Source organism: Prosopis cineraria, unplaced genomic scaffold (genome assembly GCF_029017545.1).
Source record: "Prosopis cineraria cultivar Desert tree isolate PC_DT_omini unplaced genomic scaffold, ASM2901754v1 PC6, whole genome shotgun sequence".
In the NCBI taxonomy this organism is placed as follows: Eukaryota; Viridiplantae; Streptophyta; class Magnoliopsida; order Fabales; family Fabaceae; genus Prosopis; species Prosopis cineraria.
In genome coordinates this window covers 43,218,756-43,243,973 of record NW_026555337.1, presented here as the reverse complement: position 1 = coordinate 43,243,973, position 25,218 = coordinate 43,218,756, and the positions used below count along the sequence as shown (strand labels likewise).

Genomic DNA, 25,218 nt, shown 5'->3' with positions numbered 1-25,218 from the left:
CGCGGCTTTGATATTATTCCCATCGAGGAAAGAAAATTAGCTCTATCATTATTCCACGCTACTCCTCTTCTGCGCTCTCGTTCCCAAAAAACTTTCTTGATTTCTTCTGCTGATCTCCCCTGTTAAGCATACCAGCAACCATGGCTGCTGAGCTTGTGGGTGGAGCATTTCTCTCTGCTGCTCTTCAAGTTGTTTTTGATAGGCTGGGTCCTACTTCTACCATATACAAGTACTTCCGATCTAGAAAGCTCGAGGGTCGATTGCTCAGAAACCTCAACAACACCCTCATCTCTGTGAATCAAGTGCTCGATGATGCAGAAGCAAGGCAGTACACAAACTCCAATGTCAAGAAATGGGTTCAGGAGCTCAAACATGCTGTTTATGTGGCTGATGACCTCTTAGATGAGATTGCTACTGAGGCGACCAGGTTGAAGATAGAAGCTGAGAATCAAACTGATTTCAATAAGGTACGAGGCTGCTTGACTGCCGCTGATAATCCATTTGACAAACACATGGAAACTAGAATCCAGGAAGTGCTTGACGACCTGAAGTCCCTTGTAGAACAAAAGGATTTTCTGGGACTGAAGGAAAGCTCTGTTGGTGGTAGCGAAGTTGGAGTTGGTGCGAGAGTATCCTCTAGATTGCCAACTACATCTCTGGTGGCTGATGAGTCCCGCATATATGGCAGAGATGGTGATGAAGAAGAAATAATTCGTCGTTTACTTGATGAAGATCTGAGCAGGGACCCACTATCTGTGATTTCTGTAGTGGGTATGGGTGGGTCGGGGAAAACCACTCTTGCTCAACTGGTGTACAATGATGGGAGGATCAAGGATCAATTTCAGCTCAAAGCTTGGGTGTGTATTTCCGAAGAATTTGATGTTCTTAGAATTACAAAAACAGTACTTTCTGCACTTGAATGTCCAATAACAGGATATGAAGATCTAAATCAGCTCCAATTGAAACTGAAAGAGAAATTGACGGGGAAGAAATTTTTTCTAGTTTTTGATGATGTCTGGAATGAGCGCCACTCCAATTGGGATTCGTTACGAGTTCCTTTTTGTTTTGGGGCTTCTGGAAGTAAGATCCTTGTTACAACACGTAGTGAAAAGGTAGCATCAGTCATGGCCTCTATTAGAGTGCATCACATAACTTTGTTAAATGAAGAAGATGGCTGGAAGTTATTTGCAGAATATGCGTTCAAAAACAAGGATGCTAACTCGTGTTCAAATCTACAGTCAATTGGCAAAAAAATTGTTGAGAAGTGCAAAGGGTTGCCTCTAGCCATAAAATCATTGGGTGGCCTCTTGCATACAAAGTTTTCAGAGAAATATTGGAATGAAATTCTTGACAGCGAGATATGGCAGTTAGCAGATGGTGATGAGGATATAATGCCAGCTCTAAGACTAAGCTATCATTATCTTCCTTCTAATTTGAAGAGGTGCTTTGCATTTTGTTCTATATTTCCTAAAGACTTTCAAATTGACAAGGAGTCTCTAATCCAAATGTGGATGGCAGAGGATTTGATATATTGCAACCAAGGAAATAAAAGTGTGGAGGAATTGGGGAATGGAATTGTGGATGAACTAGAATCAAGGTCATTTGTTGAGAAATCAACATTTTCTGATGACAAATTAATTATGCATGACCTTGTAAATGATTTAGCGAAATCAGTCTCTGGAGGATTTTGTTTGAGGATGGAGGTTGATAAGGTGCAAAATGAAATTATTGAAAGGATACGCTACTGTTCATTCTCAAGTTTCGTCAACAAGGATGATGAAATATCATTGGAACCTATTTGTGAGAGCAAGCAGTTACGTTGTTTTGCTCAACTACGAAAACGGTACAGTGCTACTGGTGGTAAGGTTGAGGCTAAAATGTTTTCAAGATTTAGGCACTTGCGAATTTTGGGCTTGAATTCTGTTGCAACTATCACTAAATTAAGTGATGGTATAAGCAATTTAAAGCACCTTCGTTATCTAGACCTCTCTGATAGTGGGATTGAAAAGTTACCAGATTCAATCTGCACCATGTGTAATTTGCAAACTTTGAAATTGAACAGTTGCGGTCAGATTGTTGAGTTACCTCAGGATTTGTACAAATTGATCAATTTGCATTATCTAGACCTTTCTAATAGTGGGATTGAAAAGTTACCAGGTTCAATCTGCACCATGTGTAATTTGCAAACTTTGAAATTGGACAGTTGCGGTGAGATTGTTGAGATACCTCAGGATTTGTACAAATTGATCAATTTGCATTATCTAGACCTTTCTAGGACTGGGATCAGCGAGTTACCTGATTCAATTTGTAAGGTGCGCAGTTTGCAAACGTTGAAATTGCAAGGGTGTGGGTCTCTGGCTGAATTGCCACCAGATTTGCCCAATCTCATCAATCTTCGACATCTTGATTTGGTTGGGACTTGTATAAGGGAGATGCCAATGAACATGGGAAGGATGAAACATCTTCAAGGATTGACAAGCTTCGTTGTGGGAAAGCAAAGCGGGTCCAATATTAGGGAGTTAGGAGAACTCAATTGTCTTCAAGGCAGTCTTGAGATTTTAAAGTTGGATAACATCAGTGATCCAATGGATGCCGGGGGGGCCAATATGAAAGAGAAGAATTACTTGAATGAATTGACTTTGGGATGGAGTGGAAACAATGAGGATTCACAAAATGAAAGGTCTGTTTTGGAGGCTCTTCAACCTCATATAAACTTGAAACGTCTTGTTATTAAAAACTATGGTGGCACAAGGTTTGCGGACTGGATGAATGCTCCTTATCTACCTAATGTAGTATCTCTTGAGTTGAGGGCATGTAAATATTGCTTTTGTTTACCACCACTTGGGCAGCTGCCCTCTCTAGAGTGGCTTCACATTTCTCATTTAGAAGGAATAAAGGAGCTTGGGTCAGAGTTTTACGGGGAGAATTTGTCAATTGCTCCGTTTCCATCCCTTGAATATTTGATAATTGAAAATATGGGGGAATTGGAAGAATGGAAGCATTTTGAAGGTGAATGTTTTCCTCGCCTTGAATACATCCGCATACTCAGCTGTCCGAAATTAAGGAAATCCCTTCCTCTATGCCTTCCATGTTTGGAATGGCTAGATATTGGAGGATGTGAAGGCTTGGAACTTGAATCATTCCCTATGAAAGATTCCTCTTATCCGAAACTTATATGCATCACCCTTGCTGGCATGACCCAACTGAAGTCACTTCATGAAGACATGCATGCACGGCTCCCCTGTCTTCGTGAATTAACTCTAAGGAGCTGTCCACAGCTGCAATTGGTTCCTCAGAGAGGTTTTCCTTCGAGCCTTGTCCTTTTCAATATTAGAATAACAAGTTGTCCGAAACTCATGGCTTGTCGTATGAGCTGGGGCTTGCAAGGGCTTCATTCTCTAAAACAGTTACAAGTGGGTGATCATGATTTTGAAAATGCCGAGTCTTTCTTAGAAGAGCAACATTTGCCGCCCAATCTTACGAAACTTCATCTTGTTGGATGTTCAAATTTGACAAAAATAAACAACAATGGCCTTCTCTGCCTCACATCTCTTCGATGGTTATGGATTGAGGATTGCCCAAATCTCGAGTGCTTGCCAGAGGAAGGTTTACCCAACTCCCTTTCTTCAATATGGATTAGTGGAAATAGTCCATTGCTAAAGCAGCGGTACCAAAAAGTGGATGGACCAGGCTGGCATAAAATTTCTCACATTCCAGACGTGCGTATAGATTAGATGGGACTGCATTCCTACAGGTATTTTATTTTATTTTAACCTTCCATTAATAAGTTGATTTCATTGTTTTGACATTTTCACTCTCTTTTTTAAACCAAAATAAAGGCACCATTTTGTAGTCTGCTCAAATCCGCAAAATTATCATTGTAATTATTTTTTTTTAGATGGGAATTTGAAACTCAATAAGCACCCAGTCTCCTAGTTTTAATCCTTGGATTAACAATTGTAGAGTTTTTTGTTTTTTTGGGCTTTAAATTAGTTGTTTGGTTTCGTCTATTTACTTTTTTTTTTTTGTTCTTTATTAAGTTGAAACTTATTTTTTGAAAAATATATTAAAAGAGTTCTTTAAAAAAATATAATTATTATCATTGAAAATATATTCTTTATAAAATTAATATTAGAATCAAAAATAATTTTTAAAAAATTGCATATAATCAATAACTATCAATTATTTTTACATGACATTAAGTTAAAAATAAATTTTAAATTTTGAAAGGGATTAAAAAAATTGTAATGACAAGAAATGTCTAAAAGATTATAAAAATATTATAGTTCAGGATAATTTTCAACAAAAATTAATATAATTTAAAAACGAACAAAAAATGGCATTTGGATTGGAGTACGCCTAAATGGCTCAGGCAGGGCAGGATTGATCAAGGTTTCGGATAATGTGCATAAAATAAGAAGCCTTGTACTATCGAATCCCTTCCCAAGAAAATATTGTTTCTTCTTTGGCCTCTAAAAAAAAATTGTTTATTTCTCAGACAGTTTTATTTCAAAATAATATTTTAATTTTAATTTTTAATATTTTACCTTTCTTTCATCTCTTGTTGGCAGTTCCTTCATTCATTCGCCCGGGAGTCATGATGCATATATAGAGTTTCGTCACTAATATTCTTTCTTAATTAAAGGTTAGTACTTTAATATTATTGCGTTTCTTGTATTTAATTATTTTTTTTCTCTTTCTCTATCTTTAATAAAATTAAAAATGATGTGCAATTGTTAAAAGTATTTATGAGCAGCAAAATTATTGTAGAAAACCGTGAACGTGTACGAATCATTAATAAATGATGACATCTAATCGCTGCAACTTGTTCAACCAAACTTTGAAATTAGATGATCTTATCATTATTATTTTTTTTTTGGTAAAAGAAATTAGATGATTTTAAATTGCATGTGTTCAGATTGTATTTTAACAATAATAATCATTTCAAAATAATAATAATAATAATAATAATATTTGAAAACTTTTTATATTTCATGCAAACAATTATTAATTTTAGGGAAAAAAAATTCTTCACTTTAAAATTTCTCTAGCTGACTTTAAGATAGTAGAAGGATTGATTGAGTTATCTATTATGATTTTTTTAAGAAAAACTGATTAATTATATATTGAAAATTAAAAATGCCTTATATTTTTGGATAAATTGGTCCACTAGCTGAAAATAATCTTATATCTAGGAAACATGGACCAAATTTTTTAAAAATTGGAAGTAACGTCAGTTTACATTAATATACAAGGAGTTTATCATTAAAATTTTGAAAATTTACGAGGGATTTATCATTGACATACAATTGTATATTATTAACAAATATAATAAATTAGCCATAATGCAAAATATGATAAATGTTGAGCTATTTGCTTGGTTTGGTCATATAACATGGACTATATCTACAAAGGTCCCTATATCTTCTAACATCTAACCTAAGAATAAATGCCATATATTTTTAACGAAGGAAGTAAATGATTGAAAGGGAGGGGCACTTCAAGAAAATCAACATACAATTTTTACAAATATCCAACTTAATTAATTTCCTCAATTTATTTGAATTAGTTATCTAGTTCTTTCATTGACGATGGGAAGGAGTATCTGATTTTAGGGTGAGGATTCTCTCCACTTTTCTTCCCATCATCTGCTTGATTTCTAACCATTAGATCAAGGTTATGATAGTCTATATTTGATTTCCTATGTAATATTCTTTTTTATTTTTATTGTATTTTTTAATTGTTCATAGTAAATTTTAGTTTGGATTTTAATATTTTATATTTTTTATACTTTAACATTCCAATAATAATTTTATAGGAGATTAAATATAAACCATCCAAATTTTAATCTAATGGTTAAAAAGGAAAAGAAGGGGAGAGGATGAAAAAGGAAGAGGAGAGAATTCTTGCCCCTTGATTTAAGTTCAGTGTACATGTTTAATTATGATGCTATCTCCATTTACTTACAAGCTCATTGTTGTTACTTGTGTAGGAATGCTTAGCGAGATACCAAGTCTTTGGACTATCCTGAGTTTCCCAGAATCATATGCCATCCCATGTATTGCCAATCCTTGTTGTGATCATCATCTTCCTCGGCATCTCGTGGTGCTTTTCCTATAAGCAACATGGTTGGATTCTGCTTGTGATTCCAGTAATGATACTACTCTTACATTATTAGTAGTTTCCAAGGATGTGTTTTAGCCTTTTAGGATCCACTTTTGCAGGCTCTTCTTTGAAATGAAAATCCTAATAATATGATCATGATGCCAAGTTTCATGAATCTGTAACCCTTTTACTTGTCTCAACAACAAGCTCAAGAATTTTATCAGGTAGCGCCTTAACTTTTTCATCATGCATTCATTCATTGAGTGTTCATAATTCTACAACCACAATAAATGTCGTTAATTATGCCCTCACAGCTACATAGAAATTCATGCACATCATCTGATTGTGTGGCAAAATTTACATGATTTTTGTTTTATCTAACAACTAATGCACATAAGCAATATTTTGAATTTCAAAACAAACATGTTTGCCTGTGTTGTTATGATTCTATCTCATTCTTATATTTTTCTCCATGTGCAGAAATGCTAAGCCAAATACCATGGATTTGGACTATCCTGAGTTTCAATGCATGTAAAGCAAATTTGTGAAGATCCCAATCCTCACATGAAATCTTGTCCACAAAACCACATACTCGAAGCTTCCTCTATCCAACCTTATCTTCCCATGTGCTGGTAGTCCTAGTTGCGGTCTCCATCTTCCTTGGCATTATTCTATGAGGAAGTTTTAAAAATGCAGATGAACAATGGGGCTGTATTCTATTCACTACCCTAGTTGTGATGTTGCTCTTAATTTTCTTCTGAGAGGAAGAAAGGAGGACCCATCATTTTCCATTTATTGTACTCTTGCTTATCATGGTTCTGTAAGAATCACCTTCCTTGAAACCGAAGTTCTGGTCTGTTTGGTTTCTTTCTCTAGAGGTTTGAATTCCTGGATAAAGTTACTTATTATTTTGGTGAATTTGATAGTAAAATGTCAAAAACCTATACCAATTGTTAGATAATAGGAAACTTTGAATCTAACCACATGAAAATGACAAAATATATGATAGGAGACAGAGCTGTATGAATTTGGTTTAAGATATGGAATCCTGTTTATTTGGAAAGAAGCTTGCTTAATGAGGATTAGAACTTCTCTGATAATACCCTGCTAAAAACAATTGTGAAGATATTGAAATTCAGTTTTAGGCATGCTTGAGAATTGAATCATAATTGATCACCTTAGAAAAGCTTTCTATATGTGTTTATGCTTCTTTATAGACTCTTCTTTTATCTCATGGTTACTTTCTTCAAATTATTTATAATTGACAATAAGCACCTGAAGCTTACTTTGTCCTGCATCTACTTCTCCTTTTGTATCTTGTATTCACTTTTGAAGTTTTTATTTGTAGTTGGATTTGAATCTGAAATAAATTTGCCAATCTTGTCTGTGAAAGTTGCAACAAGTGAACAACTGGCGAAAGCTAATGGCACATGGAGTATTGAAATTTATGGATTAGCTGCAAACTATCAATGGTACCTATTGTCCTTTATTTCCCTCTGTTGCTTTGTTTCTTTAAGATTGATATTTGTCCTATAACATTTCAAAGAAAGGATAACCATTAACCAATGTATACCAATGAAGTTATTCGAATTAGTATTTTATGAAACTAATTGATTCCGTTGTTCAATTTGACTCTTTCTTGTTAAGACTCGAGAGTTTTATGACCGTTCACTATTCCTCAAGAAATCTAGTGAAGCCAAGAAATATATTCCATGTGTAGTAATGCTGAGCCGAAGACCATGTCTTTGGACTATCCTGAGTTTCAATGTATATATGTAAAGCAAATCTATGATGATCCCATCCTCACAAGAAATCTTGTCCACAGAACCACATGGTTGAAGCTTCCACTATGCTAGTGGTGGTCTTCATCCTCGGCAGTTGATGGTATTCTATGAGAAAGTATCAAAAAGTGTAGATTAACAATGGTGCTCTTAATTTTTTATGGATAGTTCAGTTTGGTTCTTGTTTGGCTCATCAACACGTAAGGAAGTAAGGAGGACCCATCTTTTTCCATTAGAGGGGTGTGGATGTTCTTATTCTGCTTTGGCTCATTTTTGTTTTGTAAGAGTCATCCTTTCTTGAAAATAAAGCTCTTCTATGTTTTGGTTTCTTTTTCTAGAGGTTTGAATTCCTTGATGAAGTTACTTGGTTTTCTAAGAATTTGACAGTGAACTTTTCTGTGACTTTCAGCACTTTCTTCTGTTGGAAAAAGGATAGGAGTGTGTTTCTGGGCACATTAATTGTAATTTTTGTTGATTTTCTTATATTCCCTTGCATTGGCTGTTGAAAATGTGTGAATTGATAAATTAATTGGCTTGAAGTTTTTCTGGTTGCAGGTACAACTAGACTATGGTTGGTCTTATTGAAGTGACTAACACACAGCATTGATTCTATGTGAGATCAGTTTATGTGTTATGGATCAAATGAATGATCAATTGCCTGAAAAATTTCTCCTCTTTTAGCCTTGGGTATGTTTTTTTCTGTGGAAGTTGGAAAATCTTTTGTTCTTTTTATTGCTGACCTTAAACACCTAAGATTACTTTGTCCTGCATCTACTTCTCCTTTTTGTATCATCTGTTTCACTTTTTAATTCTTTATCTGTAGTTGGATTTGAATCTGGAACAAAAGTACGTGCCAAGCTTGTCAATCAATGTAGCAACAAATGAAACAGCTGCCAAAAACTAATGGCATGAGGGAAAATTCAAATGGTTGAATTAGTCTCCCATGATCAAAGGTACCCCACAGTCCTTTTCTCTCATTCTGTGACTTTGTTTCTTACACATAGATAAATGTTCGAGAACATTGCCAAGAGAAAAAGATAACTGCTTAACTGACATATGTCTGTGAAGTTATTCTCTATAGGATTGCACTAAAGTGTTGAATGAAACTTAAACTGATTACTTTTTTCTATATGAATATTTCTTTTGTTAAGAGTTTTATTTTTGTTTATAATTCCTAGAGAAATGTAGTCATGCCAAAATTCAATGCTGGACTTCTGAGATTCATTCATTTCATGATGTCTGCATTATTTGCTGTCAAAGTCTCAGTTCAATGGGGATAATTAGTGGCTATCATTTCAATGCCTAACATACTAATTAAGTTTCCAATTCTAATGATGTGACCACCATCATGGATGGGTTTTCCTTGATGTATTCAGTTTTATTTTTGTGAATAATTTCATGTAAATGAATAACAATTTAATATAGAAGATTAGTCATTTCAAATTTTCTTCTCATAAATGACTCTCCAGATGATGACTAAATCATCAAAAATCCACTAAATTGTCTCTAAGGATGGACAAAATATTTTTCAAGTTTGGAGATGAAAATCTTAATAATGTGATTATCCTGCAAAGTTTCATGAATCTATAACCCTTATACTTGTCTTTATCCTTAAATATCTCAAGAATTGTATCAGGTAACTGCCTAGCTTTTACATCATTCCTTCATTGTGTGTTCATAACACCTTATGCACCTCAGCAATATTTTGAATTTTAAAAAAGTCATGTTTGCCTGTATAGTTACGATTCTTTCCCATGCTTTTATTTTTCATCCACATGCAGAAATGCTTAAGGCAAAGACCATGTCTTTGGACCATCATGAGCTTCAATATATGTGAAGCAAATTTGTGATGATCCCATCCTCACAACAAGTCTTGTCCACAGAACCACATGCTTGAACCATCTCCAACCTCAACTTCCCATGTGCTGCTATTCCTAGTTCTAGTCTTCATGTTCCACAGTATTTGATCGTATTCTTGTGAAAGTTGTAAAAAGTGCAGATGAACGATAGGGTTGGACAGGGTGGGAATATGGTTCTGGACATATTAATTGCAATCTTTGCTGGTTGCAGGTACTTTGAGATTGCAATCTGGCTTTTTATATAGCACTACCCTTTATTAATTTTATGACTGTTCATTATTCCTCAAGAAATCTAGTGAAGGCACGATTGATTGCTGTTCTTTGGGATTCATTCATTTTCATTATCTCTGAATTTGTTGTTATAATCTCAGTCAAGTTGTGGAAACAGGATACTTTGGTTTTTATTAACAATGAGGTTTTATAATCTCTGAATTTAAGGTTCTCAATATCTGGATTTATAATCACTGCATTAGCAATGAACTTAAGGTTCTCATTATCTGGATCGTCCCTCTTGTTTCAGTAACCTTAACTCTCTCCCCTTCATCTCCTACAATTCTTTCTTAGTGTGCTAGAGCTCCTATTTCAATGACTGGATGCAGTGAGACATGGCTTTCTCCGGGCTCTATTTTGCCTTTTGGATCTTAGCCCTCAATTCAACTTCCCTAGATTGAACATTCCCAGTCTCACTTTGGGCTGCTTGCATCTAGTCAGCTAAGATGAAATGAAGGTGAATAAGGGAGCATGAAGACAGAAAGAAAACAACGGAGGGGATGAGAGAGAACCTGTTGAAACTTGGGAGCATAGAGTTGCCTATCTCGTGATTGTAGGTTGCCTAGTTGCATGAACAAAGATCACGAATCACCTATCTCCAGTCGCACGTGAACCCTCCCCCTTTTTGGACTTTCTAGTTTAACATCATCTTCTCCTCCGTTCACCTTCAGGCAATTTTCCAATCAGAAGGGCTAACATCTTCAGTGGAGGAAATAGAAAGAAAAAAAAAAGTAGAGGTACCAAATTAAATTTTGAGAGAAATTATAGATGCCAACAAAATGGTTTTTCCCTAAATTAATTTATATAAGATAAAAGTTATAAACATAAAAAAATAATATATATGAATATAATAGTAATTTGGTTATAACCTCCTCTCATCTTTCCTCTTGAACTAAATATAAAATGTTATTAAAAACTCCTTCCCCTTTTCCTTCAACAAAACCAAACCCCCTCCTTCAACCCGAACACAGTCCAGGGAAATAGACTAGTAGATCAAGAGAGAACACGTGGGTCACCTTGAAAGGCAATAAGGTTCAAATTTAGGTACACTACTACATTACGTCTTCCTTAAAATTTTGACTACACATGATAATGGTGCCACCTCAACTTGGCCTTTTCCAATCATATTTATCATATTTTTTAATTAAAACATTTAATATTAACATATAAAAAACTAATTATTTATCATTAAGTTTTTAAGTTTAACTCAATTATCATTATTTTAACTATTAAAATGTTAATCTCTAAATTTTAAGGGATAAACTATAAAATTTGCCCTTAAAATTTTTTTGGAAATGTAATTGATATTTTAAAATATTTAAACGTGCAATGTGACGCATTTTTCAAAATCCAACGATTGACAAAAAATTTTTGTTGACCGTTAACCTTAGTAGTCTGACCGTGATTCTTAAATTTGTGACAATCTAACAACGTATTCATTCATTGATAGGTTTTTATAATCTCTGAATTTTCAACTATTTTTATTTGTCTTGTAATTGGTTTTTCAACTGAATATTCATATTTTTTTAATTTTCATGATCTTTTTATTGAAATTTTAATATTTTAATACGTATAATTATCATTAGTATTCTTACTCATTTTTTCAAAATGAAAGTCTTGCTTTTTAGTCAATGGCAGCAAGTCTTCCAAAGTGCGTATGAAAATTCCTCCTTAGTGGGGCTGCCTCCACGTTTTTTTTTTTTTAAAAAAACTGGAAATAAATTGAAAAAATAATCAAAAGAAAGTAAAGTTATCTTGATTACAAATCATTTAAAACACACTGCACATGTAACAATAAAGCATTCGCGGATATTGAGAAGTGATTATTAATATATAGATAATATTAATTACAACTTGTAGGAAATCAGAAGAGGGGCAATGATGTCTTGTATTAAAAAAAAAAAATTCACAGCGGTTTTCTTAACTTATCAATGAACATGCAACCAACCTCCGACGATGCTAACGTCATTTATCAATTCAGAGAGGGGGAAAAAAGATTTAGAATGAAACAGCCAAAAGGTCACAGTGTTCACATTCCGACTACTGGCAAAGTACTAAGTAAAAGCAATTAAAGCAGCCTGCATTATTGCCCTTCGCTTCAGTTACTGGCCGACAAGAAAACCTACCAAACCAATTAAATTGAAGCTTCCAACTTTATTATCCCTTCACGCGGCTTTGAGATTATTCCCATCGAAGAAAGAAAATAAGCTCTATTATTATTCAACACTACGCTCTTCTGCGCTCTCGTTCCCAAAGAACTTTCTTGATTTCTTCTACTGATCTCCTCTGATAAGCATACCAGAAACAATGGCTGCTGAGGTTGTGGGTGGAGCATTTCTCTCTGCTTTTCTTCAGGTCGTTTTTGATAGGCTGGGTACTACTTCTAGCACAAACAACTGCTTCGGGTCAAGAAAGCTCGTGGATCAATTGCTCCACGACCTCAAGATCAACCTCATCTCTGTGAATGAAGTGCTTGATGATGCAGAAGCAAGGGAATACACAAGCTCTAATGTCAAGGAGTGGCTTCAGGAGCTCAAACATACTGTTTATGTGGCTGATGACCTCTTAGATGAGATTGCTACAAAGGCGATCAGGTTAAAGATCGAAGCTAAGACTCAACCTGCTACCAGTAAGGTACGACGCTTCTGTACTTGTTTTGTTAATTCATTTGACAAACGCATGGAAGCTAGAATCCAGGAAGTGCTTCACGACCTGGATTTGCTTAAAGAACAAAAGGATGCTCTGGGATTGAAGAAAATCTCTGGTGGTCGTAGCGAGATTGGAGTTGGTGGGAAAGTATCCTCTAGATTGCCAACTACATCTCTGGTGGCTGATGAGTCCCGCATATATGGTAGAGATGGTGATAAAGAAGAAATAATTCGTCTTTTACTTAATGAAGATCTGAGCAGGGGCCCACTGTCTGTGATCTCTGTAGTGGGTATGGGTGGTTCGGGGAAAACCACTCTTGCTCAACTGGTGTACAATGATCGGAGGATGAAGGATCAATTTCAGCTCAAAGCTTGGGTGTGTGTTTCCGAAGAATTTGATGTTTTCCGAATTACAAAAACAATACTTTCTGCACTTGACTGTCCAATAACAGAACATGAAGATCTAAATCAGCTTCAATTGAAACTGCAAGAGAAATTGACGGGGAAGAAATTGTTGCTGGTTCTCGACGATGTCTGGAATGACCAGAAATCCGATTTGGAATCATTACAAGTTCCTTTTCGTTCTGGGGCTTCTGGAAGTAAGATCCTTGTTACAACACGTGATAAAAAGGTAGCATCAGCCATGGTCTCTGTTGAAGTGCATCGCATAGCTTTACTGAATGAAGAAGATGGTTGGAAGTTATTTGAGGAACATGCGTTCAAAAACAACGATGCTAGCTTGTGTTCAAGTCTACAGGCAATTGGCAAAAAAATTATTGAAAAGTGCGACGGGTTGCCTCTGGCCATAAAATCATTGGGTAGCCTCTTGCAAACAAAATTTTCAGAGAACTATTGGAATGAAATTCTTGAGAGTGAGATATGGCAGTTACCAAAGAGTAATATAATGCCAGCTCTACGGCTAAGTTATCATTATCTTCCTTCTCATTTGAAGAGGTGTTTTGCGTTCTGTTCTATATTTCCTAAAGACTTTGAAATTGACAAGGAGTCTCTAATCCAAATGTGGATGGCAGAGGATTTGATACGTTGCAACCAAGGAAATAAAAGTGTGGAGGAATTGGGGAATGAAATTTTGGAAGAACTAGAATCAAGGTCATTTGTTGAGAAATCAAGATTTGATGATGACAAATTAATCATGCACGACCTGATAAATGATTTAGCGAAATCAGTCTCCGAAGGATTTTGTTTGATGATGGAGGGTGATAAGGTGCAAAATAATATTAATGAAAGGATACGCTACTGTTCATTCTCAACTTTTGTCAGAAAGGATGAATTATCATTGGAACCTATTTATGAGTGTGAGCAGTTACGATGTTTTGCTACTCTACCACGAGAAATGTACGGTCCTATTGGTGGTAAGGTTGAGGTTGAAATGTTTTCAAGATTTAAGCACCTGCGAGTTTTGAGCTTGAATTTGGTTTCAACTATCACTAAATTAAGTGATGGTATAAGGAATTTAAAGCACCTTCGTTATTTAGACCTCTCTCGTAGTAGGATTAAAAAGTTACCCGATTCAATCGGCACCGTGTATAATTTGCAAACTTTGAAATTGATCTGCTGCCGTGAAATTGTTGAGTTACCCGAGGATTTGTACAAATTAATGAATTTGCATTATTTAGACCTTTCAGGTACTGGGATCAGCAAGTTACCTGATTCAATTTGTAAGGTGCTCAGTTTGCAATCGTTGAAATTGGGAGGGTGTAGGTCTTTGGCTGAATTGCCAGCAGATTTGCACAATCTCATCAATCTTCGACATCTTGATTTGGTTGGGACTAACATAAGGGAGATGTCAATAAACATTGGAAGGATGGAACATCTTCAAGTATTGACAAGATTCTGTGTGGGAAAGCAAAGCTGGCCCAATATTAGAGAGTTAGGAAAATTCAATATTAGAGAGTTAGGCAGGCTTGAGATTTTTGAGTTGGATAACATCAACGATCCAATGGATGCCAAGGTGGCCAATATGAAAGAGAAGAATCACTTGAAAAACTTAACTTTGCGATGGAGTGGAAACAATGTGGATTCACAAAATGAAATGTCCGTTTTGGAGGCTCTTCAACCTCATATCAACTTGAACCATCTTGTTATTAAAAACTATGGTGGCACAAGGTTTGCGGACTGGATGGATGCTCCTTATCTACCTAATTTAGTATCTGTTGACTTGAGGGCATGTAAATATTGCTTTTGTTTACCACCACTTGGGCAGCTGCCCTCTCTAAAGATGCTTCGAATTTCTAAATTAGAAGGAATAAAGGAGATTGGGTCAGAGTTTTACGGGGAGAATTTATCAATTGCTCCGTTTCCATCCCTTGAAAATTTGCTAATTAAAGATATGGGGGAATTGGAAGAATGGAAGCATTTTGAAGGTGAATGTTTTCCTCGCCTTGAACTCATGTTTATAGAAAGCTGTCCGAAATTAAGGAAATCCCTTCCTCTACGCCTTCCATGTTTGGGATATCTATTAATTACAGGATGTGAAGGCTTGGAACTTGAATCATTCCCTATTAAACATTCCTCTTATCCGAAACTCGAAAATATCACCCTTTCTGGCATGACCCATCTGAAGTCACTTCTTGAAGACATGCATGCACAGCTCCCCTGTCTTCGTTCTTTAGAGCTGAAGAGATGTCCACAGCTACAATTGGTTCCTCAAAGAGGTTTTCCTTCAAGCCTTGTCAGGATTTCAATAAAAAGTTGTCCGAAACTCATAGCTTGTCGTATGAGCTGGGGCTTGCACAAGCTTCATTCTCTACAAGAGTTATCCGTGGGTGGTCATGATTTTGAAGATGCCGCGTCTTTCTTAGAAGAGCAACATTTGCCGCCCAATCTAACATCTCTTTTTCTCAATGGATGTTCAAATTTGACAAAAATAAACAACAATGGCCTTCTCTCCCTCACATCTCTTCGATCCTTAGAGATTTGGGATTGCCCAAATCTCCATTCTTTTCCAGAGGAAGGTTTACCCGACTCCCTTTCTTCAATACATATTGGAGGAAATAGTCCATTACTAAAGCAGCGGTACCAACAAAAAGTGGATGGACCAGGCTGGCATAAAATTTCTCACATTCCAGAGGTGTATATGGATTAGATGGAACTGCATTCCCTTACAGGTATGTTTTTTACCTTCCATTGTTTTGACATTCACTTTTTTTAAAAAACAAACTAAAAGTAAAGGCAACATATTTTGTAGTCTACTCAAAATCCACGAAATTGTCATTGTAATTATTTTTTTTACATGGGAATTTGAAACTCAATAAGCACCCAGTCTCCTAGTTTTAATCCTTGGATTAACAATTATAGAGTTTTTTTTTTGGGACTTTAAATGAGTTGTTTGGTTTCGTCCGTTTACTTTTTTTCTTTTTTTTTGTTGTTTATTAAGTTGAAACTTATTTTTTGAAAAATATATTAAAAGAATTATTTAAAAAAATGTAATTATATATATTCTTTATAAAATTAATATTAGAATGAAAAGTATTTTTTTAAAAAAATTGCATATGATAAATAACTATTCCCTCCGTTAAAAAATGTAAGGCATTTTTAACCGAATCTTATTCCAATACTTTTAATAGTTTTACATTTTTAAACATTCAACCCGTCAAAAAATGCCTTGCATTTTTTAACGGAGGGAGTATCAATTATTTTTTCATGATATTAAGTTAAAAATAAATTTTGAATTTTTAAAGGGATTAAAAAATTGTAATGACAAGAAATGTCTAAAAAATCATGAAAATATTATAGTTCATGATAATTCTCAACAAAAATAATACCATGAAAATGAATATAATTAAAAAAACAAAAATTGGCATTTGTTGGAGTTGGAGTACGCCCCTACCCATAAATAAGAAGCCTTGCACTATTGAATCCCTTTACAATAAAATATTGTTTCTTCCGTGGCTGAACCAATATTGTAATTTTAACTTTTAATATTTTACCTTTCTTTCGTCTCTTGTTGACAGTTCATTCATTCATTCACCTGGGAGTTATGATGCATATGTAGAGTTTCGTCCCTAATATTCTTTCTTAATTAGGTTAGTACTTTAATATCATTGCGTTTCTTGGATTTAATTTATTTTTTTCACTCTCTCTATCTTTCATAAAATTAAAAATGATGTGCAACTGTTAAAAGTATTTGTGAGCAGCAAAATTATTGCAGAAAAACGTGAGCGTGTACGAATCATTAATAAATGACGACATCTTCTAATCATTGCCACTTGTTCAACCAAACTTTGAAATTAGATGATTTTATTTTATTTTATTTTTGGTAAACGAAATTAGATCATTTTAAGTTGCATGTGTTCAGATTGTATTTTGACAATAATAATCATATTTGAAAACTTTTCTTATTTATATCAAATAATTTCATGTAAATAATTATTACTTTTGGGAAAAAAAATTCGTTACTTTAAAATTTCTCTAGCTGACTTTAAGATAGTTGAAGGGTTGACTGATTTTTTTATTACGATTTTTTTAACAAAAACTCATTAACTATACATTGAAAATTAAAAAAAGCCTTATATTTTTTAATATCTAACCTCAAAATAAATGCCTTATATTTTTTTAATAGAGGTAGTAAATGATTAAAAGGAAGGGTTATTTTAGGAAAATCAACATACAATCTTTACAACTAACCAACTTAATTAATTTCCTCAATCTATGTGAATTAGTTATCTAGCTCTTTCATTGAGGATGGGAAGGAGTATCTGATTTTACAGCAAGATTAAAGCTCTGTGTACATGTTTAATTATGATGCTATCTCCATTTACTTAAAAGCTCATTGTTGTTACTTGTGTAGGAATGCTTAGCCAATTATCAAGTCTTTGGACTATCCTGAGTTTCCTCAGCATCTCATGGTGCTTTTCCAGTAGGCAACATGTGATTTCGCTAATGATACTACTCTTACATTGTTGGTAGTTTCCAAGGATATGTTTTACCCTTTTAGGATCCACTTTTGTAGGCTCTTTTTGGACGTGAAAATCCTAATAATATGATCATCATGAAAAGTTTCATAAATCTATAACCGTTTTTCTTGCCTTAACAACAAGCTCAAGAATTTTAAAAGTTAGCGCCTTAACTTTTTCATCATTCATTCATTCATTGAGTGTTCATAATTCTACAACCACGAGAAATGTCAGTAATTATGCCCTCACGGCTACGTAGAAACTCATGCACATCATCTGATTGTGTGGCAAAATTTACATGAGTTTTGTTTTATCTAACACCTAATGCACACCAGCAATAATTTGAATTTCAAAACAGACATGTTTGCCTGTGTAGTTATGATTCTATCTCATGCTTTTATTTTTCTCCATGTGCAGAAATGCTAAGCCCAATACCATAGATGTGGACCATCCTGAGTTTCAATGTACGAAAGGCAAATTTGTGAATATCCCATCCTCGCATGAAATCTTGTCCATAGAACCACATGCTTGAAGCTTCCGCTAGCCGACCTTATCTTCCCATGTGCAGGTAGTCCTAGTTGTGGTCTTCATCTTCCTCGGCATTGTTCTATGAGAAAGTTATCAAAAGTGCAGATGAACAATGGGGTTAGATTCTATTCACCACCCTAGTTGTGATATTGCTCTTAATTTTCTACTGAGAGGAACAAAGGAGGATCCATCATTTTCCATTTGTTTGTACTCCTTCTTATCGTGGTTCTGGAAGAATCACCTTCCTTGAAACTGAAGTTCTGCTGTGTTTGGTTTCTTTTTCTAGAGTTTTGAATTCCAGGATAAGGTTACTTATTATTTTGATGAATTTGATAGTAAAATGTCAAAAATCTATAGTCTTTTCTACTTTCAATCGTTAGATAATAGGAAACTTTGAATCTAACCACATCAAAATATATGATGGGAGACAGTTGTATGAATTTGGTTTAAGATAGGGAATCTTGTTTATTTGGAAAGAAGTCTGCTAAACGAGGATTAGAACTTCTTAGACAATACTCTGCTGAAAACAATTGTGAAGATATTGAAATTCAGTTTTAGGCATGCTTGAGAATTGAATCATAATTGATCACCTTTGAAAAGCTTTCTATTTGTGTTAATGTTTCTTTCTATACTCTTCTTTTATCTCATGGTTTCTTTCTTCAATAGAAGTTGACAAATCTTTTGAATTATTTGTAACTGACTCTAAGCACCTGAAGCTTACTTTGTCCTGCATCTACTTCTCCTTTTGTATCTTCTATTCACTTTTCAATTTTTTATTTGTAGTTGGATTTGAATCTGAAATAAATTTGCCAATCTTGTCCATGAAAGCTGCAACAAGTGAACAACTGGCGAAAACCAATGGCACACATGAAATTTATGGATTAGTTGCAAACGATCAATGGTACCTATTGTCCTTTATTTACCTCTGTTGCTTTGTTTCTTTACGATTGATATTTGTCCAATAACATTTCAAAGAAAAGGATAACCATTAACCAATTTATACCTATGAAGTTATTCGCAATAGTATTTTATGAAACTAATTGATTCCATTGTTCAATTTGACTCTTTCTTATCAAGACTTGCGAGTTTTATGACTGTTTACTATTCCTCATGAAATCTATTCCATGTGCAGAAATGCTAAGCCGAAGACCATGTCTTTGGACTATCTTGAGTCTCATGTATATATGTAAACCAAATCTACGAATTGTCCATAGAACCACTTGCTTGAAGCTTCCACTATGCTAGTGGTAGTCTTCATTCTTGGCAGTTGACGGTATTCTTTGAGGAAGTTATCAAAAGTGCAGATGAACAATGGTGCTTTTAATTTTCTATGGATATTTTAGTTTGGTTCTTGTTTGGCTCTTTAACATGCAAGGAAGTAAGGAGGACCTATCATTTTCCATCAGAGGGGTGTGGATGTTCTTACTCTGCTTTGGCTCATTTTTGTTTTGTAAGAGTCCTCCTTTCCTGAAAATAAAGCTCTGCTATGTTTTGGTTTCTTTTTCTAGAGGTTTGAATTCCTCGAAGTTGTTTGGTTTTTTAAGAATTTGACAGTAAAACTCTCCAACTCTACTTTTTTTCCCCTGTTGGAAAGGATAGGAGTATGTTTTTGGACACATTAACTGCAATTTTTGTTGATTTTCTTATATTCCCTTGCACTGGATGTTGAAAATGTGTGAATTGATAAATTAATTGGCTTTAAGTTTTCCTGGTTGCAGGTACAACTAGACTTCGGTTGGTCTTATTGAAGTGACCAACACACAGCATTGATTCTATGTGAGATCAGTTTATGTGAGATCAATTACCTGAAAAATTTTCTCCTCTTTTAGCCTCGGGTATGTTTTTTCTGTGGAGGTTGGGAAATCTTCTGTTCTGTTTATTGCTGACATTAAACGCCTGAGCTTACTTTGTCCTGCATCTACTTCTCCTTTTTGAATCATCTGTTTCACTTTTTAATTCTTTATCTGTAGCTGGATTTGACTCTGGAACAAAACTACGTACCAGCTTGTCAATCAATGTAGCAACAAATGAAACAACTGCCAAAAACTAACAGCATGAGGGAAAATTCAAATGGTTGAATTAGTCTCCCATGATTCAAGTACCCCCCAGTCCTTTTATCTCTTTCCGTGACTTTGTTTCTTAAACATTGATAAATGTCCGAGAACAGTGCCAAGAGAAACAGATAACTGCTTAACTGATATATGCCTATGAAGTTATTCTCTATAGTATTGCACTAAAATGTTAAATGAAACTAAAGTGATTACTTTTTTCTATTTGAATCTCTCTTTTGTTAAGAGTTTTATTATTGTTCATAATTCCTAGAGAAATGTAATCATGCCAAAATTCAATGCTGGACTTCTGAGATTCATTCATTTCATGATGTCTGCATTATTTGCTGTGAAAGTCTAAGTTTAGTGGGGATAATTATTGGATATTATTTTGATGCCTCACATACTAATTACGTTCCCAATTCTAATAATGTCACCACTATCATGGGTGGTTTTATCTTGATGTATTCAGTTTCATTTTTGTGAATGATTTCATAAAGATAAATAACAATCTAATATAGAGGATTAGTCATTTCGAATTTTCTTATGATAAATGACTCTCCAAATGATGACTAAATCATCAAAAATCCAACTAAAGTATAATTATGATTCTTTCTCATGCTTTTATCTCTTTATCCATATGCAGAAATGCTAAGGAAAGATCATGTCTTTGGATTATCATGAGTTTCAATGTATGTGAAGCAAATTTGTGATGATCACATCCTCACAACAAATCTTGTCCACGGAACCACATGCTTGAAGCCTCCACCATTTCTAACCTTATCTTCCCATGTGCTGCTATTCCTAGTTCTGGTCTTCATCGTCCACAGCATTTGATGGTATTCTTGTGCAAGTTGTCAAAAGTGCAGATGAACAATGGGGTTGGATAGGGTGGGAATATGGTTCTGGACATATTAACTGGAATCTTTGCTGGTTGCAGGTACTTTATGAGATTGCAATCTGGCTTTTTATATAGCACTGCCCTTTTTAATTTTATAACTATTCACTATTCCTCAAGAAATCTAGTGAAGCCAAGATTGATTGCTATGCTTTGGGATTCATTCATTTTCATTTTGTCTGAATTTGTTGTTATAATCTCAGTCAAGCGGTGGAAACCGAATGCTTTGGTGCCTAGCATGCTGTATTTTCAATTATGACAATGCCCAGTGCCATTCATGGCTTGATTCTTAAGGGTGGAAGGCTTTTATCTTGATGTCTTTGGGAGCATGAGGAGCTTGTTGATTTGTCAGAATAAGTGAAGTAGTGTAGTGCCAATGTTTGAACCATTTCATGTACATTTTTCTGAATTTGCAAGCATGCTAGAGATGCTGTCAAAGCTATTAAAACAACAACAAAAAATGATGGGTAAAAAAAAAAAAAAAAGGCTTTGTGGCAAATCCCAATAGCTAACTTCATTTAGTCAAGGGTGAGTATTCAATTCTTCATGTGACAGTCTATTCCACAAACAAGAAGCCCAATTATGCGATTTGACAAAACTGAATTTATAATCCTTTCCTTTCAGTTCTACAGTGTTGTGCTGAATGATCCATTCCTCTGATGAACAATGCAAGAGATCATATTCATAGTTAGGGAAGAATCATGTTCCATGCTACAATTGTCAACAAATTAAATTTAGTGGTCGGTCCTTTGTTGTTGAGCTTGTAAATTGTTTTGTTTCTATTCAATGTACGCTAGTTGGTCCAGAGAGACCTATTCAAAGGGTATTTCAAATTATGAGCTAATATATTACTGTATATATTGGTCATTTAGAGATTGCAACTCTCCATGTGGTAACCGAATTCATATGTTCCTTCAAATGCCTTTTGTTTATCCCCTTTATTTCTTTTCCTTTTGCTCTCTCTCTCTCTCTCTCTCTCTCTCTCTCTCTGTATTTATGTAATGTAGAGCCAAGGTTGTGTTGAGGTTGCTGCAGCTAACCAATTTGTTTGGTTTGAACAACCATTCCATATGAATCTGATTTGTCATATGCTGATATAACTAAACGAATTTCCTTTTGATTTATCATAAATATAATACCATAGTACATTTATCTTAATTTTTCAAGAATATCTAAATACAGAGCCCAATGTTTGATAGTAAATGGATCAAGAAAGCTATACACATATGCTTGTGTATACTTACGTATGTAGATGTGTGTGGCGGGCACATGTATTCCTTTTCATTTTTTGGAAATTAAAAGCAGACTATCAAAGTAAAATACAGGGCATTGGAAAATACAGGGCATTAAAAAAATTATATTTATTTATTTTAACTATATCCCTATATTATTTATTACTTTTTTTTTGGAAAAAAATCATGCTTTGAAATTTTAATTGCTATTATCAAGAATTTTATATAGAGTATTTAATAAGAGTATAAATAAAAAGGTATGGGCATTTTTAAGAACTTAAAGTTTCAACTAACTTTAATTGTAAATTAATTAATTATAATTTATGTTGTAGTCTGGAGGGAGTATATGATAGGAGATGTTGCTACATGATTTGGTTTAAGATATGAGGATTAGAACTTTTTTCTGCCTCAGTAGAAAATTTTCATTCATGCTTAAAAATTGAATCATCATGATCCATCGCCACAGAAAAACTTCCTATGTCCTCATGCACCTTTTCTGTTGGAGTGGCGGCAAGTTATTTATTTTTTCTTTATAAAAATTGCTAAAATTAATTCTGATTATCCCTCATATTTCACCTTATTTAAAATTTTGCCCGCCATAATTATCATTCGGGATCTGTCATCCCTCTAGAGGAACATGGATTAGGAAAGAAAAGAAAAGGGCGAGAAGCCAAGAGATGGAAATTACAAAAGAAAAACGGGGGTGAGGATATAAAAAGTAGATAATAAAAAAAATTTGATTATTAGTGAATGATATAATTGATTGTATAAATTTTGTAGTTAACTCTATTTAATGGGAGAATTTTGCATAATTACTAAATTATAGCCAAACAATTCCAATATTTAAAGAAATTTAAGTCCAACTCCAATGCATTTTGATCAAGACATCAAAATCAATTTTGCATAAACAAAGTGAGAATAGTAATATGATATAAAGAATTAGAGTTTGCTACATAAATAGTTTATATTTATAGGAAAATATTTTGACTTTCCATCTATTTTACTTTAATTACATATACATCCTTTTTATTTTTAATATTTTATTTCCATCCACCCAAATGTTCGTTGGCGGTTAAATTATATATGTTGGACCAAAATATTCCTTCTTTAAATATAAATATTATCTAAAAATTATTTAAATTACCAAAAAAATTAAAGCACATATATTTACCTTTTATTTATATTTTAAACTTTTTACCTATACAAGCATATTTTTTTAGTAATATTTTTTAAAATTTAAATACATAAATTGGCCAAAATAATATTTCAAAGACTCGGTTAAAAACTTAAAATTATGTAATGTAATTGAACTGAAAATTTTTTCATTGCTAGCTTTTGAGTTATATGGTTGCACTAAACTTTTCATATTGAATTGCTAATTTTCAAGTTGCTAGGAAATGGAAACTTCAAGAACAATATTGCCATATAAGAGATCAAATTCATAGCAAATTTTGTGATCCTGGCCTGGCTTTCTGGTTCTTGCTACTTGTACTGATGTTGAGAAACTGAACATTGTGATGTTAGAGAACTGACCTTGAAGGATTAAGAGACATAGATGAAAAATTCTTATAGTGAGAACTTAAGAGATTGTAAATTGTTATAAGAACTTTGTCTTCTAAAAGTTCCAGCTGCAATGTATGAATGTTGGTCATTTTAAAATTAGAACTAAACAACTTGTGAATGAATTCAGAACAAAAAGTGCTAGTTTTTTGCAGCTTATTGCTCTATTATGTATTTATTAGTCATTTGTTTTGTTTACTGAAAAATATAATTCACTAAAAGCTTATTCCTTCCTTAGCTTCTCCAAAGTAAGGTTAGCTTTTTTTTTTTAATGCTTCTTTAATTTTTTTATTAGAAAATTAAATAAATAAAAATTATTATTTTATCAATTAATTTTTCTTAATATGCTTTTATATGTTGTACTTCACATCTTTTATTTTAATATGTACATTAAGATAATTTTAACTGTCTTTTCATTATTTGATGTGCAAAATGGATTGTTTTATTAGTTTTTTTTATTCCTATTAGATAATTAATTAAAAATGATTTGTTCATTTTGCTTGAACTAACATTGGGATTCAGGACATCCAAATTAAATTTGCATGCACGTAAAGACTCAATTTGAAATGATTTGTTTATTATTAATCAAACTAATAGTTTTGAGTGCTGTATCATTTAAAAGATTTTCCCATATTCTTTCATTCACCTTAGAAAGTTTTTTGACACATCAAATATAATTTTAAATTTGAAAATCTTGGTTGTTTTCATTTCTACAGAAACTTAAACATAAACTGTTACATCGGAAAACAACTGAATTTTATGCATGAAATTGAAAAGGAACAAGTGTCAATATCTGCTTCAATAATTAATCAACAAAAAAGCAAATTATGGACTATGAACACCCCTATTTAGAACCTCCAAGGATGTAATTGTCTTTTTACTCAAGTTACAAAAATATTCACATGCCTCACACATATTAACAACAAGTATAATATTGTTTAGCCCATGGAGCTCGGCTATATATAACATCTATTCTTTGAATAATATATATAAGTTATCCTTTTTAAAAAAATTAATAGTCACTTTATAATTAATTTTATATAAAAATATGAAATATTAATCACTTTCTTTTAATTCTACCTTTTACAATTTTCTATAAATATTGTAAAATATTGCATTTAAGAGAAAATGTATGTTAAATATGATAAATTTAATAATAGAAAATAAACACAATTTCTTATTTAATTTTTTAATTATACTAATATAGTTAGAAGTGACTTATAAATAAAATGAGATGATAGATTAATATTGTTAAAATTATGGACAACTAAACAAATTGCTCGGTGATGACAAGGATCATTCCATATGAAGAATGTATTTTTAAACCAGATCTTAATTAGCAAATAATAATACCTATTTTGTTCAAATTTCTC

The 25,218-nt window shown here is 33.6% G+C and overlaps 2 protein-coding genes across 24 annotated transcripts; both read left to right on the top strand.

Annotated features, from left to right (window-relative positions):
• The first annotated feature begins 9 nt into the window (after positions 1–9).
• LOC129313083 (putative disease resistance RPP13-like protein 1) lies at positions 10–10,076 on the top strand. Of its 10 annotated transcripts, XM_054955941.1 has the most exons (8): positions 10–3,754; positions 4,572–4,645; positions 5,993–6,329; positions 6,586–6,983; positions 7,454–7,577; positions 8,427–8,573; positions 8,710–8,839; positions 9,668–10,076. In XM_054955941.1, the coding sequence occupies exon 1, from the start codon at positions 141–143 to the stop codon at positions 3,732–3,734; it is 3,594 nt and encodes a 1,197-aa protein (XP_054811916.1). In that variant the 5' UTR covers positions 10–140; the 3' UTR covers positions 3,735–3,754; positions 4,572–4,645; positions 5,993–6,329; positions 6,586–6,983; positions 7,454–7,577; positions 8,427–8,573; positions 8,710–8,839; positions 9,668–10,076. The 10 variants fall into 10 exon arrangements, with proteins under 10 accessions (XP_054811916.1, XP_054811915.1, XP_054811913.1 ...); XM_054955940.1 differs by having other exon boundaries at positions 5,993–6,128; positions 6,225–6,329; positions 6,586–8,573; XM_054955938.1 differs by having other exon boundaries at positions 6,586–6,925; positions 7,454–8,573.
• A 2,036-nt stretch (positions 10,077–12,112) lies between these two features.
• On the top strand, positions 12,113–22,003 carry LOC129313084 (putative disease resistance RPP13-like protein 1). 14 transcript variants are annotated; one of them, XM_054955956.1, is made up of 12 exons: positions 12,114–15,791; positions 16,638–16,709; positions 17,474–17,531; positions 17,997–18,043; positions 18,148–18,224; positions 18,891–19,008; positions 19,240–19,557; positions 19,826–19,942; positions 20,078–20,205; positions 20,802–21,095; positions 21,257–21,581; positions 21,678–22,003. In XM_054955956.1, the coding sequence occupies exon 1, from the start codon at positions 12,323–12,325 to the stop codon at positions 15,767–15,769; it is 3,447 nt and encodes a 1,148-aa protein (XP_054811931.1). In that variant the 5' UTR covers positions 12,114–12,322; the 3' UTR covers positions 15,770–15,791; positions 16,638–16,709; positions 17,474–17,531; positions 17,997–18,043; positions 18,148–18,224; positions 18,891–19,008; positions 19,240–19,557; positions 19,826–19,942; positions 20,078–20,205; positions 20,802–21,095; positions 21,257–21,581; positions 21,678–22,003. The 14 variants fall into 14 exon arrangements, with proteins under 14 accessions (XP_054811933.1, XP_054811931.1, XP_054811930.1 ...); XM_054955955.1 differs by having other exon boundaries at positions 17,474–17,553; XM_054955954.1 differs by having other exon boundaries at positions 17,474–17,584.
• The last annotated feature ends 3,215 nt before the right edge of the window (positions 22,004–25,218 follow it).